General features: G+C 38.8%; 3 protein-coding genes and 1 long non-coding RNA gene across 4 annotated transcripts; 3 read left to right on the top strand and 1 right to left on the bottom strand.

Moving 5' to 3' along the window:
- The first annotated feature begins 352 nt into the window (after positions 1-352).
- Positions 353-3,147, top strand: LOC126055951 (zinc finger protein 668). The gene is made up of 2 exons (XM_049846913.2): positions 353-457; positions 2,296-3,147. Exons 1-2 carry the CDS (start codon positions 353-355, stop codon positions 3,145-3,147), a joined length of 957 nt encoding a protein of 318 aa, XP_049702870.2.
- On the bottom strand, positions 3,145-6,668 carry LOC110377951 (small ribosomal subunit protein eS4). The gene is made up of 6 exons (XM_021337009.3): positions 6,626-6,668; positions 5,994-6,252; positions 5,379-5,476; positions 4,723-4,894; positions 4,381-4,510; positions 3,145-3,300 (listed from the first exon to the last, which is right to left on the bottom strand). Exons 1-6 carry the CDS (start codon positions 6,626-6,628, stop codon positions 3,171-3,173), a joined length of 792 nt encoding a protein of 263 aa, XP_021192684.1. The 5' UTR covers positions 6,629-6,668; the 3' UTR covers positions 3,145-3,170.
- Positions 6,669-6,763: 95 nt separating this feature from the next.
- LOC135116693 (uncharacterized) lies at positions 6,764-9,222 on the top strand. The gene is made up of 3 exons (XR_010276376.1): positions 6,764-7,186; positions 7,290-7,430; positions 7,884-9,222. It is a non-coding gene; the product is annotated as an uncharacterized LOC135116693 (long non-coding RNA).
- Positions 9,223-14,942: 5,720 nt separating this feature from the next.
- On the top strand, positions 14,943-17,047 carry LOC110377948 (uncharacterized). The gene is made up of 2 exons (XM_021337005.3): positions 14,943-15,156; positions 15,348-17,047. The coding sequence occupies exons 1-2, from the start codon at positions 15,086-15,088 to the stop codon at positions 17,023-17,025; spliced, it is 1,749 nt and encodes a 582-aa protein (XP_021192680.3). The 5' UTR covers positions 14,943-15,085; the 3' UTR covers positions 17,026-17,047.
- Positions 17,048-17,505: the final 458 nt, after the last annotated feature.

Genomic DNA, 17,505 nt, shown 5'->3' with positions numbered 1-17,505 from the left:
ATTTCACATTGAGGTAGGTTATTTTCATTACGGTATGTTTGTATGTGTGCGCTACAAGTCTAATTTAAAAAGGATAGGTTAGATAGGTACCTACATAAGTTTTTTACATAATGTAACGAATGCCTCGGCAACTTGGCTGAACTCCATTTCATTTTGAGTGTGCGCCGAGGTTCAATATATCCGTGCAGCTGCATACAGTGACAAAAGTAACCGCAGTAACAATTAGTTTGATCGGCGAGCGATTAGCGGAGGGCGTTACGGAGATTAGCAAGAGGGCTGCCGACAGGTCCCTCCCCGGGGCCGGCGCGTATATAGCGCGGCGCGAGGCGGCGCGCACGCAGCTCGCGCGGAGATGTCGCAGGTGTCGTGTCGGCGCGGAGTGCCGCGCGGGGCGCACTCGCGCGACTTCAGCTGCGACGACCTGCTCGAAGCTCTCAAGACACCGCCCACTCAGCACGTAAGTAGCGCCTCTTTTTTATTCACCGATTTACAAGACTACAAAATTCAATTACACAAGAAAAAAACTATACCAACTGTCCCGTGTAGACGAACCCTTACTTAGCCACCGACTGATGGAGCCATGTCAAAAGTTTTAATTTGTGCTTTAAGTGTTTTGTAAAGTCGGTTTCAATTATTTCCCAAAAGCAGACGATGCTTTCTGCAGCGGAGGTAATTATTCGGCGTGCACAGTCGAATCAGCTAATGATGTAGCTTCCGTTGTAAGTGCCTTTCCTTTTCAATTTACCATAAAACTTATCTGGCCCTACTTGCCTCCCTTTTTATTTTATTTTATTTGGGAAACAAACAGATATAATATAAAAATAATTACAATCTAAATTCCGGTTATCTATGTCCTTCCTAGACATCCTTGCTTAGAAGGAACTTAGTATTCGGGAAGGACTCCTGTAAAGAAAACGCAAGAATGCTTTTTGCACTTTTTCTAAAAGGAGTGCATACTGTGCTTCGTGCGGATTCTGTGCAGAAGAATTGACTACTAGTTTAGTTAGTACAAATGCGCTGTACAGGAGCATTACAACCTGCCTGCTGTTGAATTCACGAGCAATGCGGAGTAAGGGCGCAGCCAGAAATGGGCACAGGGTGGGGCAAAAATAATAGTATTTTAACGTCAGTTTAAGACTTCTCTAAAAAAATGTCAAATTATGACGTTGACATATGGTTCATTTTGCAGCCACAATTTTTTTAGACAAGTGTAAAACAGGTGTTAAAGTTTTTGTAGTAAGGCCATATTAGTTCGAGGACTTAATAGGTACAAAGTAAACATAAACAAAGAGATGGAGAAAAAAGCACCAGGTACTATTATATAGGTAACTAGATTTCCACCCGCGTCGAGTTCGATTATATCGCGTTTCCAAGAGAACTCTTCAAAAGTCCGGGATAAAAACTATCCTGTTCTTTCTCAAGGTCAACTGTATCTCTCTACAATGTAGTCTATACCTACGGTAGTTTGCTCTACAATCATATTGCAATCTTAAATCATTTGCAGACCAAGTGATTCATTTTTAAATGACAGAAAAGGATAAAACGTTTATTTCAAAGAAAAAATAGCGGAATGCCACATATGCTTCAATCGTAATCGAGTCGTGATTGGATCGCAGTCGAATGTGAATCGTATGTCGCTTAAGAAAAATTAGGAGAATCGGGCCCCAGGCTTCTCAGCGAGATCTTTCTCTCTCGTACGCATTTTGTTCGATTGCTATCCGACTAAGATTCAATGACGAGTCAATTACGATTGAAGCGTACCTATATGGGCTTTCCGCATTTTTTTTTTATTTTAAATAATTACCCTTTAATTATAAATTAAAATTTAATTTACCCCTTTCTGTGATACAATAATGAATCATATTGTCTGCAAATGATTTACGATTGCAATATGATTATAGAACGGACTACCCTGTAGAAGTGTAGACCAATCAAATGTCATTGGAATACGATCGTTCTTATATTAGTAGTAGAATGCCCGAAAGGGTCAATTCCCACTGAAAGAGCAGCGGCCGGCAGCGGCCGTAAGAGCACGGAAAATGTAAGAGCGCGGCGCGGTGCGGCGCCGCGCGGCTCGCCGCGCTCGCGCTCAATCCCTTGCAATTACGGCCGCTGCTCTTTCAGTGGGAATTGACCCTAAAACTGCTTTTGAGACTACATTGCTACATTAATACTCCAGCAGAATCAGGCCCCAGTACATTCATGTTTTTTTTATTTTAAGACTTTTTTTCCCACCTTTGCTTCCCGTTGTGTATCTGTCCCTATGGACTTATGCTGAAATGTTTAAAACTGTAGGTGTATGTAGAGCTGGACAGCGGCGGGCACGTGACGTGCGCGGGCGGCGGCGGCGCGGCGCGGCTGTGCGTGCGCGCGGGGCTCGCTCCGCGCGGAGCCGCGGCCGGCGCGCTACTGCAGGCCGGCGCACTGCTCCACGCGGGCCGCCGCCTGCGCCTGCGCGCTGCAGCCGACCTGGCGCCGCACGCCGACGTGCTGCTGTGGTTCGCGCCCGACGCGCTGGCGGCGCTCGACATGCCGCAGCTCACGCCGCAGCACGTCCGCCACGCGCACTACGCCTGCCCGCGCTGCGCCCAGGCCTTCCGCGACCCCAACCCGCTCAAGGTGCATCTGTTCCTCGCGTGCGCGGACTACGAGCCGGCGCGCTTCTGGCGCGAGGCGGCCGAGCGCTTGCGGGCGGCCGCCCGGCGCCCGACGCCGCCCGCCCCACCTCTGGGGCCCGCAGTCCCGGCGGCTCTGCTCCCGGTACCGGAGTTGGCACCGGCGCAGCTCGAAGCGTTGGCCACGGAATGGGGAAGATCGCGCGGCGGCCACGTGTGCGTGTACTGCGGCAAGCTGTACTCGCGGCGCTACGGGCTAAAGATTCACCTGCGCACGCACACGGGCTACCGGCCGCTGCGCTGCCGCCACTGTCTGCGAGCCTTCGGCGACCCCAGCAACCTCAACAAGCACGAGCGACTGCACGCCGCGCGCGGGGCCCCGGCCGCGGGGCGCGGGGGCCCGGGCGGGCGCTGCGGGGGCCCGGGCGCGGGGCCCCACACGTGCCCGGTGTGCGGACGGGCGCTGGCGCGGCGGCGGGACCTGGAGCGGCACGTGCGGACTCACGGGGGGAGCAATGAGACACGGGTGTAGAGTAAGGAGTTTATTGTCTTAGTCTACTGGCCGGCCACCTTGGCGGCGATGCGCTTGTCGCGTTCCTCGGCGATGGTGAGGCGGACACCGCGGCCGCGTGGCAGCGAGATGTACGCCTTCGTGCCCTTGCCGATGATGAACACGTTGTTTAATCTGAAAACGACATCACGTCAGCCATGTGGATAAACTACCAAAACAATGTACTATTTGTTTTATAAATCTTAACTCATTAATTGCGATCTTAAACCCTGCTCGAGATCATTAAGTATTTGTTCTTAGCGACACAAGTTTGTATGTATAAATAGTGTAAATATTTAATAAAGAAATGTATGATAACGTTTGAACGTAAAAATGTATTTTCTGAAATTGTTATTTATTGTAAAAAATATTTAAATTTATGTAAATGTAATAAAAAATTATAAATAAAATGGTGTTAGTAACTGCCACGTGGGGACTCTGGGTTCAAAACAACGTGTCACTTTCGAAGTCATACAGCGATATTTTATTTTGCATTAAAACGCTGACATTCATTCTGTTGTGCTTATAGTAAGCTTAACGATCGGCACAAAAGAATGAGATGACATCAGCACTCTTTGGCTTGTTAATGATTACTCGAAGGTTTTGTCATATTTATGGATGATGAACGAAAAACAAGTAGGTAGAACTAGAAATTATAAGGAGTGGGTGATCAACGGGAAACACGTATGGAATTTCGACAGTTTTATCACTGGGCTATAAGCTAGTATACAACTGCGACAAGCGACGATTTAACAACCGGCCGTGTTCATAAAATAATATATGCTATACATAATTATCTGTCATGCATTGCCAATGTATCAAATAGTAGAGTGTTTCAATACTTGTGGTGTGATGTGAAGACTGGACTGATGCATTTTTTTCGTTTACAGGGAATGTATATTTTTTTGAGTTTCTCGAGTATTATCGCGCTGGTGACCAGATATGTGCCTATGATGAAATTACTAAGTGTGAAAATGCAAATTGGCATTTCACACGTAGCATTAACCGTGAAGCCCGCCTTAAACTTGTGTCCGGGGTACATCTGGCAACTGTGCCGCCACAACATGCTCGCGGGCACTGAACAAAGCATACGCCAGATATGGAGGCAATCTTACGATCATTTTACAAATGTAAAACCCCTTAGTAAGTTGACTGATCATCTCTAATTAAACCATAAAGTAATGAGTGTATGTGAAGTCGGGCGTGAGGGAATACCTGGTAGCGAAGGTGTGTCCCGTGGTGTCCTTGATGTGCACGATGTCGAAGGAGCCGGGATGTCGCTCGCGGGACACGATGGTGCCCACTCGCCCCAAGTTCCTGCCGCCCGTGATCATGCACAGGTTGCCTGCCAACACACTTCTGCTATTACATCATGTTAACTTGTTATTAGGCGTAATTTTATCAATCGCGGTAACCTATTGCACATTTGAAAATCAGTCCTGTGCAAGGAATAATGCAGATGGCCCTCCTCATTATTATGTATCGTAATGTCTAAGTATTGGGCAAAGTGGGCTCAGTAATGATACTAGGGTCCAGCTGTAAGTGAAGCTTGCATACCGGACTCGAACTTGATGAAGTCCATGATCTTGGAGGAGGCGATGTCGAGCTGCACGGAGTCGTTGACCTTGATGAGCGGGTCGGGGTAGCGGATGGTGCGGCCGTCGTGGGTGACGAGGAAGGGCACGTTCTTGGGGCCCGTCGACACGCGCTTCACTTTGCACAGCTTGTACTGTAATCGCACAGTAATAAATACCATTTATGTCACAATATATATTTCTATACTGTCAACACTATTGTTCTACTTTTTTTTTCGTTTGTACTTAAAAGCGCCAAAACGGCTGAACTGAATTGAAAACTTCTTTCACTGTTGGAAAGCACACATCCTCAAGTAACATAGGCTATATTTTATCCAGGTACTGGCAGTAGTTCTCTCAGGACACTATGCAATGAAACCGTGGAAAAACAGCTATTTACTACAGCAGTACCTGATGAAAAGGGAATGATGTAAACAATCAATATAAAATTTGCTAAAGAGAGGTATATTTGCTGGCCCCCATCATTCACTGGAGGCATACCAATATTATGCATTTTTTTTTTTAAATTGTTAGATTTCTGTAAAATACTCAGGGGATGGGGAAAAAAAACAATATATTTGTTGTATGGGAGCCTGCTCAAAGACATATTTTATACCAGTAAAGAACGTAACTACTGACCTTGGCCTCTTCAGGAGTAATGCGATGAACTGTGAAGCGTCCTTTCACATCATAAATGAGACGGAATAATTCATTAGTCTTCTCAATAGAAACAACATCTGGAAAAAATAAGTAACATGAGTAACTGGAAGAAATAACAGGTGTTACTGCAGAGTGCCTAGTGCGAGTTTTGCAAGTTAAATTTTTCGATGGAAGATTGTTACACCATTGAATTATGTAGCACTTATCTTTAAATTGTTTATTTAATAAAGACTGTCATCGGTACTTGGTTGTATTACAGTTGCGGCTCACTTTTGCGAGTGTAAACATTATTAACCAGCAAAATGAATGAAGTTATAACTAAATCATGTGACGCAGCATACAACTCTTTTATTTCAATAGAGTTATAATTATATATTATTATAAACTCGGAATCAGCACTCAGTTCTTGCTATCCAATCAACTACTTCACCAATCACTTTTGTTTATTAAATATTTCTATATATTGAAAGTGTTGTGTCTCAATAGTGTCAGTAGAGCAATTGTAATTATTTCTGTTATATAGTTTCTATTTCTATGAACCATATATACAATATTGTTTAATAAAATAAAAGTATTAGATTAGACTGGACTCACCCATGAAGCCGGCGGGGTAGGTGGGGTCGGTGCGCACCTTGCCGTCCACCTTGATGAGGCGCTGCTTCACGATCTTGAGCACCTCGTTGCCCGTGAGCGCGTACTTGAGCCGGTTGCGCAGGAAGATGACCAGCGGCAGGCACTCGCGCAGCTTGTGCGGCCCGGTGGACGGCCGAGGCGCGTACACGCCGCCCAATTTGTCCAACATCCATGCTTTGGGAGCGTTTAAACGCTTCAAATGCTTTTTAGGTCCGCGAGCCTAAAATCACACAACAAAAGCGTGAACATCGATGGAAGCTAACCTGTCACAAACACACGTCTTGCAAATACTACTGATGGGCTTCTTCCTGTACCAGTACAATTCATACAATAATAATGAGAATCACTATGATATACAACATACATTTGTTTGGTACACTGTATATTTTAGTATTTTATTTTTGAAACTTTCGGATTAACACTAAATATATCGGCTTGACTTTAATCACAACATAAGTCTTGTAGATGAAAAATATTGTATGAAGAAGTCTTAGGAAGCGGTACACTCTGGTAGCACAGAAAAAACAAATCAAAAATATTTAGTAAATTCAAGATTATATCGGATTTTTGTTAAAATTACACCACGAACTCACCATGTTGGACACAAATTTTAACAAGAAAGAAACATGAAGCGAAACGTCAGATGATTTTGAAGTTAAGAGCGAAGTTCTGTCAAAATGAGAACAGATTAATTTTTTTTTTTTTTTTGGGAATTTTATGACCTGGTAACTAAGACCTTTAAGTCAAGTCTTATTTTACACGTTAAAACTTTATCACTTCACTTCACGACACTTTTAAATTGTTTTGATAGTATTTTTAATGTATTTATATATGGCTTTATAAGTGTTTTTGTCTTTTAATAACTGTTCAAGTGGCGGCGGGCGGGATGAAGAATCAAACTTAATTTTCAGTTCACACAGTTCACTAGCCAACACTAATCTGTCAAGTAAGAAGGTTTGACAGTTAAAAATAAGATGCTCCATCATGCTCCATGGTTCCTTCTTGTGATTCACAATGGGGGCACGTATTACTTGTAATAATCCCAAGTCTAGCAAGGTGTGACGGTGCAGTATTATGGCCAAAGCGCAATCTATTTAACGTAGTGATAAAGTCTCGGCTGGCTTCTTTCAGTCTATTGTACCAGGGTCTAACAGGTAATCTTTCTTGAATACTTCCATACCACTTCCCTTTGATGTTTTGGTCTTTCTTCCACATTTCTAACCATAAATTATGTACATTTTCATTAATACATTGCAGGAAATCAGTCATCGGGATTTCCATTGCATTTCTAACATCAACAGCATTATTACCATCATATGCGGTTTTATCAACTATTTCATTGCCAGAGATGCCTCGGTGAGATGGTACCCACAGGAACGCAATTTCGATATGCTTAAGGTAATACTGATAAATTATTTCTTTAATAAAATACAAAATATAATTAGACTTAAATGAAATTGAAAGGTTAGTTAAGGATTTTATCAAGCTTAGTGAATCAGAAACAATCAAAAAGTATTTACAATGATCAAGCTGACGAATATATAATAATGCCCTATAAACCGCATATGCCTCTGCAGTGAATATATTACAAGTATTGTGCAGAACAAAGCTTCGAGAGAATTTTGAATGTGAATCGTATATAGCAGCATGCACATAATCGTTCCCCTTACTGCCATCAGTATAAATAACATAATAATTCTTATTTTCTGCCAAAAACTGCAACATTTCAAAATTATTATTAATTGAATTTTGCATTACTTTAATAGGATGTGTAATACTCTGATAAGAGAAGGAGTAACATGGCCATGGGCACTGTTTTCTAACACCAGTAAAACTATTCTCTGTTTCCAGCAATATTTTGGATAATGTTGGGGAATTGCCACTCAAGAGATCCTCTCCTGTTGTTAGTCTACCAGAATTAGTATTTACAAAAGGTACAATTTTATTTTTTATTTTCTTGTTATTTGCAGCAATTAGCTTAAGACAGAATCTCCCTGCAAGTAGAATACGTCTCAAAATTAAGGGCATCAATTTAGTCTCTACTTCCATGGCCCTTATGGGAGTAGAGCACATTGCACCAGAAATTGTTCTCAAAGCTCTGTTCTGCAAGAGATCTAATTTATTTACATGAGTACTATTTATATACACTAGAGAACTATAATCGAAATGACTCCTAACTATACTTTTGTACAAAATTGACAATATTTTCGGGTCTGCCCCCCATGAAACACCTGCGAGACATTTCATTATGTTTAAGCCTTTTAGAGCATTCTTTGATATGTATTTAATATGTTCCTCGAAAGTTAATTTTCTGTCGATTACTATGCCTAAAAATTTCTTTGAATTTACTGTGTTTATAATTTCTCCATTATAAATTACTTTTGAATTTGTATTTTCATTTCCAAATATCATGACACTGCTTTTGGAGGGGTTAATTTTTAAATGCAATACATCATTATAGTAGTGGAATAGTTCAGACAGGGCTTTGTTAATATTGTCAATCGCAATTTCTACATTATAATTACTAGTGTACAGAACAATATCATCTGCAAACTGCAGAATTTCTACATTACTATTTACAAATTTACATATTTCACTTGTGTATATATTATATAGCAAAGGAGACAGTGTAGCACCCTGCATAGTACCTCTAGATGTAGATTTTGGACCATACAATGTATTATTGTGCCTTACATAGACTGTTCTATTTTTTAAGAAGTTAAATATCCATTTACACAGCTGACCAGGCACGCCCAACCTAGACATAACTTCTACAAGTATAGTCGGATCTAAACTGTCAAATGCACCTTGAACATCTAGAAATACACAAACAGTGTTTAACTTTCTATCTTTTGCATGTTTCAGGTCAAAGATTAAAGAAGTGAAGCTGTCAGCACAACTTCGTCCTCGACGAAATCCATATTGAACATGTGGAATGATGCTGTTAGATTCCATATACCAATCTAAACGATTTTTGATCATGTTTTCAAATATTTTTCCTAGACATGAGGAGAGTGATATTGGTCTATAAGAGCTGGCCAACTTTGCTGGTTTATCTGGTTTGAGTATTGGAATGACACATTGTGTTTTCCATGACTGTGGAATACGTTTACAATGCCAAAGGAGATTAAGAACATTAAGAAATATTTTTTGCGCAGATTCATCTAAATTTTAATAATACAATATGGAAAATCATCTAAACCAGGTGTAGTGTCTCTCGAGATATCAAACTCATGTTAAATTCTGACCATGTAAAAGGATGTAATAAAAATTTTGAATTTAGATTGTCATTGTTTAATTCAAAAATACTGCCTAAATTATCAGAATCTTTTAAATTACTATTATCTGATAATTTATCTAGAAATGGAGAAACAAACTCATCACTGTATGATTTGTTGCCAGTTCTTATACCTTTAAACATTTTAAGATGATTCCAAATCTTACTTATAGGTGTAGTTCTATTAAAAGTGTTACATAAGTTATCCCAACCTATTCCTCTTTGTTCCGATATAGTTCTTTTCTTAAGTGCATCTTTTCTTTTGTAATCTAAATAATTCTCCATAGTAGGCTCACTTCTATAAAGTTTTAATGCATTATAAGAGGCAATTACACTTTTTTCACAAATGTCATTCCACCAAGGAGCTGGAGGCCTGCTTTTAAAATTATTTAATTTAGTGAGTTTAGGAATTGTCATCTCTTTTAAAGTATCTAATCGAGAACAAAAATCATTATAGGTTGAAATAGGATCATACAATTTTAGGGCTAAATCATTGAATATTGTTTTGGAAATAGTTTTATACTTTATCCAATCTGCTTTTTTATATATAAATCTATCAACTGGGGGATTAATTTGATATTTATCTATTTGTAGAGTAATCTCTGTTATTGTTGGATAGTGATAACTACCCATGGCATCATCATGAACAGACCACTCGCATATTGATGCGAGGTTAGCACTAACAAAGCTAACATCAATTGCAGATGGATTTCGTCTCGGGTTATTAACAGTTGTAAAACTACCATCATTCAATATACATAAATCCAAGTCATCAATGATATTAAATAAATCCTGACCTCTGCTCTTAGTGGATAGACAACCAAATGCAATGTGATGCGCATTAAAATCACCGCTGATAAAGATGGGCTTTGGAAGATCATTAATTATATTACGCAGTCTGTTGATTCGTAGGTGTCCACTAGAAGGAGGACAGTATACACAAAGAATAGTTAAGCTACCATGCACAGTAGATAAGGACAAAGCAACAGTTTGTATGTCTTCATAAAATCTAGTGTTTAAAACTGTGTACTTTAAGTATGGCTTAATTAGTATTGCTACACCATTATGAGCGTTATTGGAATTTTGATTGTAAATATTATATCCAGGTATTCTAAAATTATGATCTTTAAACCATGTTTCGTTAAGTAAGCAAATGTCAATATTTTGTTTTTCTAAGAATTGAATTAATAAGGGTTTCTTACTATTGGCACTCTGTATGTTATACTGAGCAATACGTAGCTTAGATATTGTGTGACTTGGATCCATTACTTTAGATTTTTAAGTAAAGTTTCTTTAATACTGTTTATGGTAGTAGGCGTATTATCTCCCTTATTACCTAGTTCCACCAATGTTTGCACCAGGGCCATGAGTACATCATTGCTGGCAACTATTTGTGCTTTGATGTCCACTTTAGGGACTTCCTTAGGTTTATTTACATTATGTACAGTATTATTTACAACAGGCTTATTTACAGAAGTATGTACAGACTTATTTACAGATGTATGTACAGACTTATTTACAGTTTTATTTACATTATCAACTAGTTTCATTTTTGGAGGTGAAAGAGGTGGAAATTGTGAAATATCAGTCATTTGTTGTTTTGTCATTGTTGCACTTGCGTAAGTTATTTTATTTTTCTTTTCTAAAATTTTGTTTAATTTAATTGGACACAATCTAGATATTGCCAGATGAGGCCCACTGCAATTGACACAGCAGATCTCTGTTGGTTTGTCACATACTTTATATAAATGCTCACCTCCACAAATGGAACATCTTTGTTTACCATTGCAAATTCTAGCAGAATGGTTAAATTTGAAGCAACGGAAACATTGCTGCAATGGGGGGACATATTCAAATACTCGGTATGAAAATAAATCATATTGTACATTGTCTGGAAGAATATTTGATAGAAAAGTTATGCTAACTGTTTGTAGTGGTACTCGCTCTTGTCCAACTTTCTTTGTGAATCTTCTTACAGCTATTATTTCATAGATTGAAGACAGTTTTGTATATAATTCTTTGTTAGAGATGTTTGCTGGTACAAATCTGATTATACCTGTTTTTTCTATTTGCGCAGCCGGAATAAATGCTTTCAAATCATGTTTGTTAAGAAAGGCAGTATTATTAATAAAATTATTAGCAGTGTTATATTGCTTGAATATTACCGCTATTTTATTCGCATTAATACGCTGTATGGCCGTCACCCCTTTTATTTCGCTAGAAAATATGTGGTTAAGGTAGATAGGGCTCTTATTTCCTATTCTATCCTTATTGTTGGTGGCTTCAATGAACACTTTAAAGTCCACATAAGGTGCATTTTCTGGATATAGTCTTTTATAATCTGGTTTGAAATATGGTGTATAGTCAGTACGCTCACCGCCGCCGCCATCACCACAGCAGTCCATCGCAGTCCCTTCGCCTCCGGCCTCAGACCGGGGACGTTTATGTGAGGTGGGCGGGTTATCCCCGCCCCCCTCATTTCCCACCATTTTCACAGTTTTCCACACCTAGCACTTTTGTTTTAATTACTTTTACATAAAAAAACTAGCAAATGTTTAATAAAAACAAATTTTGAAAAAATCCTGAACCGCGCTTATTTAAAGTTCCCGCCAGAATCTCAGAACAGATTAAAAATGTTGTCTACATAGTCTGTGGATTATAAAATAAACACAATCGATATAATGCATATTAGAGTCTGTCTACTCAAAGTAGAGACTGGAAGAACGCGGGAGAAAAATTAAGCATGACCACCCCAATAATACTTGGAAAAACTTAATTTGATCCTTGAAATATTTTTTTTATTAATTATTTTTTTTATTTTGCTCCAAATCCGTAAGTTTTTCAACTGTATTTACTATTTCACCCACTCCTGCCACATTCTCCAGATTTACTGAAGTTAGAGAAAAAAACATAATACCTACTGTTTTCATTTATTTATTCTTGAACATATTAATTACATTTTTAAATATTAAATATAAAAATAAAAGACATTTAAAAATATAAAAAATAGGTTGCCACCGATAACGGGCACAGGGTCCAAGGTACCTGTGGTTAGGGTCCCAGAGACAGAAACCTCCTCACAATACGCGCCGTATTAAGGAGTACTGCCTTCTGAATCAGTCCCTTGATCCAGCCGCCCAACGAGAGCCTCCTGAGGTGTTGGTCGAGGCTCATGGCTATTAGACCATTGGCCGAAACGACAATCGGCACAATAACAGCCGTGTCGACATCCCACATGGCGACAACCTCGTGCGCTAAGTCAAAATACTTTATTTGTTTCTCTTTTTCAGCTTTCACGAGGTTCTCGTCATGGGGAACGGCGACATCGATTATCATCGCGCGGCGCGCTAATCGATCTATCACCACAATATCAGGCTTATTGGCTGCAATAGTCCTGCCGGTGATGATAGCTCGATCCGAACGTGATATGGTCCTTTTCGAGAACTGGGCGGGCGCATACTTGTAGTACGGTACCTCAAGATCTACAAGTTTGTATTGTAGAGCAAGCTGCTGGTGGATGATCTTGGCCACTTTGACTTTTTGCAAATATTCACCGTTAGCCAAACGAGAACAACCAGGGGCCCGATTCTCCTAAGTTAATAATGTCAAAATCGAATAGAAATCGAATCGCAATATGATTGCAATAGCAGTTTTAACCATTTCGGGCATTCTTCTACTAATAAAAGACCAATCGTATTCGATTGACATTTGATAGGTGTGCGATTGGTCTGCTATTTTGGTGATTTTGGTCTATAAGGTAGTTAGCTGTACAATTATTTTGCAATTGTAAATCATTTGCAGACAAAATAATTCATTATTGAATGACAGAAAAGGATAAAAACGTTTATTTCAAAGAAAAAATAGCGGAATGCCACATACGCTTCAATCGTAATCGAGTCGGGATTGGATCTCAGTCGAATCGAGTCGAACGTGAATCGTATGTTGCTTACGTAAAATTAGAAGAATCGGGCCCCAGATATAATATGTCTGATAGACTCACCCGGATGGTGACATGCCCGACATATGTCAACCGTCCCGTCTTTCATAATATACCTCCGGTAGTTATTCGTCAGGATAACTTCGTCCATAATTGCACATACAAACCCTTCGGTATCTCCAAATAGGTCACCGAAGCGTAGCCAAGCTACGGACGCATTGAAGTCTACATCGGGGCCATGAAGAGCCCCGAAGAAGCGTCCGTGTAGCTGTTTGCTCTGCCATACCTCCTTGCGATCATGGGTAGTTAGTACCACAGGTCTGCGCCAGTTCTCATTTGCCAACGATAGCGGGGTGAGTCCTCTGTCCACTGCTGCCATATCACGGTGCATACCCACGTCGCTTTTGAGAAGATATTCTCTGAGACTGCACACCTCACGGTTGTGGAGTATCTTTGTATTTAAAAAGCCTCGACCTCCACATTTCCGTGGGATGTACAGTCTCATCACCGACGATCGCGGGTGATGCATTCGTTCTGCGGTCAGCAGTGTGCGGACTCTCCTACCCAAGGCATCCAATTCAGTTTGAGTCCATTTGAGTATGCCGAAGGAGCAGGACTGGCATGACCCAACCATTATAGGCGCGAACCTTGTTGCCGCCTGATAAGGAACTTTTTAGAACTTTATTCAGGCGGCCAAAGATATTGACATGTTTCATGACAGCCACATTGATGCCACATATTTTTTGTATTAAATCAATTTAAACAATTAAAATGGTGAAAAAGTGTTGCTTTTATACTTGTGAAAGTGAATCCTATGGTGGTTGCAATATATCGTTCACACAGGTAAGGTAATAATAAAATTTTCGTAAATCAAACAACTAGGGTGCCCATGAATTCTTGTAATGAGTCAAAATATGGGTGATGGATTTTAAAACTGTTGTACTATTGTTATAGCTTCCCAAAAAATGAAGAAAGGCGACATAAACAGTCTATATGTGAAGCAAAAATACAAAAAAAACAGTCTTCACTTCGAATCTCCCTGCTTTTATACTGCTAATTCCCGCTAATTATTAAAAGCCTATATTAGTATTTTAAGGTCACAAACTGCGTAAGTTAAAATTTCAATACCTTTTGTCTCACAAAGCTTAATCTCATAGTCACCCTATTAGAAAGGGACAAACGGCCTCGGTACTAACTGTTTCACTCGGCTCGTTTTTTGGGTAAAAGTGCGCAGTCCTGTTTACTGATATTATGTCTATGCGAACAATTGACTTTGACATTTGTCGAACGTTTGACAGATATTGAGTATTGCCATGCGAAAAGTTTGTAAATAATGCCAGTGTCTACTTTCATTAGCCAGACTCTAGAATAAAATGTCAATGATAAACCATGTCCGTTTACACGCTCGTGAACGTGAATGTTGAGTTGAACGCGCGCGTGTGAACGTAGCATGAAATTATAATCTTTACCGACTTGTTTTACTACATTGTCCAAGTCTTTGAAGATATTATATAAAATTGCTAATTAATGTGATTAACTTTGTGTCAATTATCGCTTTATCTAAATTGAGTAGACATTATAAATAATAGCTAGATAATATATAAAATATCCATTGAGCTTAGAATTATAAAAATATCCAGATTTATTAGTACTCTTCTGGCTGTAACATATATACGTCTATGGGAGCTATAGTAATATTAGTAATCTGTGGAGATTTTTGAGGTTATATTCATAGCTGCAGGGATTAGGTTATGTTATCATATAAAATTATGCTTCAACAAACATTGAGGAAATTATGAATAGATTATACTATTATTTTTAAAAGTAAGACTGCCTTTGATGGATTCTTCATCAGAAAATAGTTTTGCATGGACAGATACTTCAAGTGACAGCTTCAATAGTGCCTCAATGTGAGTTTATAAAGTTTCTCTTAATAGTTAATTCTACCTCTAACTAAACTAACATGCGGTATAGTGAATCATTTCATCCGTTTAGTAATAGTTTTGTTATGTTGTGAGGGGGAAAATAGCTACATAAGTGTACCTATTTGGTATCGTACATTTAATAAATTATAAACTTGATATTATGTCGTTGTTTCCAGGGCTGGCGAAAACGAGAATGTCGAGGGTACAAATATCGAAAATAGAAAGAAGAAATCCAGAAAGTCGTCTCTTACAAATGACTTGGAGTTACAGTCGAAAGTTGAGATCAAGGAAGAAACAGAGTATTGCGTAAACAAGAGCAATGGTAAGGACAAGAAGAAAAAAATTAAGATTGAACCAGACAGTGAAAATGAAAAAGGTGAAGGTAAAAAGAAATCTACCCAGTTAGAACATAATGGACACTCTCATGAAACGTCATCATACGACGAGGCTTACCTTGATATGAAAGTGAAACAAGAAGAAGTATCATCTTCTAGCAAACATAAAAAGAAAAAAAAGAAGCGAACATCAAGTATAGATTCAACAAGTTTACCAAAGTCGAACGATAACAGTCATATAAATTCTAGTAGTGAAACATGTACTGATAATATTGCTTTGAAACAGGAAAGTGACTCAGAAATCAGCAAGTCTAAGAAAAAGAAGAAAAAATCTAAGAAAAGATATGATAGTGATAATGATGATGTTCAACAAAATATGGACATTGATGAAAGTGACAATAGAAAGGAAAAAACATATAGTAAACACAATGAAACATACACTTCAGCAGTTGATAATGATACATTACACAATGAAAGTGATGAAAGTGGCTGTGATGAGATATCTGCCATTAAATGTGATGATAGTCATTCTCTTCACACTATTTCATTCATTAACAAGAGCATAGACGACGAAATCACAGAGATTAATCATAACAGCAGCTTGATCTCTAAACTGGATAAGAAAAGTAACCCAGAGCCAGAATCCAATAAAACGTCAGTAGTAAATAAGCGAACACAGAGCATATCTGATAGAATACGCTTTGAAGATGACGAGGACACAAATATTGAGTCTAGTCAGCTGGTGCATGACGACTCTTTCAATAATAAGAAACCATCAAAACTTAAACAATTCCTTAAAGCAAATCCTAACTTAAAACTGATCACTGAAACATTCAATAATAATAAAAATCTCACCCAAGATGATGAAATCTGGATTTTAAAGTGTCCAAAAAATATTAATATAGTTGATTTTCAAGATACAACTTTAAATATCTTTGGAAAATGCAAAATTAAAGTTGGTGGCCAAGCTTATGAAGGCAGTGCAGAAGAACAATCAGGCACATTATCGCTGCTCACAATGGAACACAGCAGTTCCAAAATAAAAAATGTGCCACTTAGCGGGATCATCAATATGCGCAAGAGGATCCCTAAAGCACACTTCCAAGATGACAGCATCATGATCAACAATCAGACAAATTTTATACCATTACCAGACACAAAATGCCGTCACCCTCTTTTTGGGTCTAATTATAAGAAAGCCTTAAAAATACCTGCTGCAATAGCAGAGCGTTTAAGTGTGCAACAAAGTGAAAAATCTAGGACTGAAAAGAAGAAGAAGAAAAACAAAAAAGATAAAAGCTTATCAGAACATGTAAGTCCAGAAGAGCAGAGTGACGTTATAATGAAGCCAGACCCAGACAACTCGTTAACTAAATTGGAAAAGAAAAAAAAGAAACGAAAAATAACAGATGATGAGGACCCTGTGCCAAAAAAAATAAAACGAGTTAAACATGACCCTGAATCAGCTGAAGCATGGGAGTCTGAGAAAGCGATTGAGGAGAATCTTTTTAATTTTTGATAAATGTACATATTAAAATGTTTTTTTTTTTGTTTCATTGGTGTTAGAAAAATCTATCTGTTTTGCTTGTATCAACAAGCAAAAAGATAAATTTTTCCAGTTTTTTAAACAGACAACCTTTAACTTGCAAATGAACTTACTCTATCTATTGGTCTATATTGTTGTAAATATTCTATTTCAGTTTAAATATCTTCAGCAGAAAAATATCATCTGCGAAAACTTTAAGTAGGCACTTAACTAATGGTTAAAGTTAAAAAATAAAATGCAGCTAAAAAGCAAAAATAATAATAACTTAACCGAATCAATATATTAAAGCAGTAGGTAGGTATTACTTGTATAATATGTATTTGTCCTATCAAGATTACCTTTAGTTTAAATTATATATAAATAGATAAGTGCCTACTCAAATGGAGTATGGCTGGGGCCCGATTCTCCTACGGCCGATCTCAATACTCTACCAATAGTTAAACTCGGTTAGCT

This window comes from Helicoverpa armigera, chromosome 4, assembly GCF_030705265.1.
Source record: "Helicoverpa armigera isolate CAAS_96S chromosome 4, ASM3070526v1, whole genome shotgun sequence".
Classification (NCBI taxonomy): domain Eukaryota; kingdom Metazoa; phylum Arthropoda; class Insecta; order Lepidoptera; family Noctuidae; genus Helicoverpa; species Helicoverpa armigera.
This window is presented reverse-complemented; position numbering and strand designations above follow the sequence as displayed.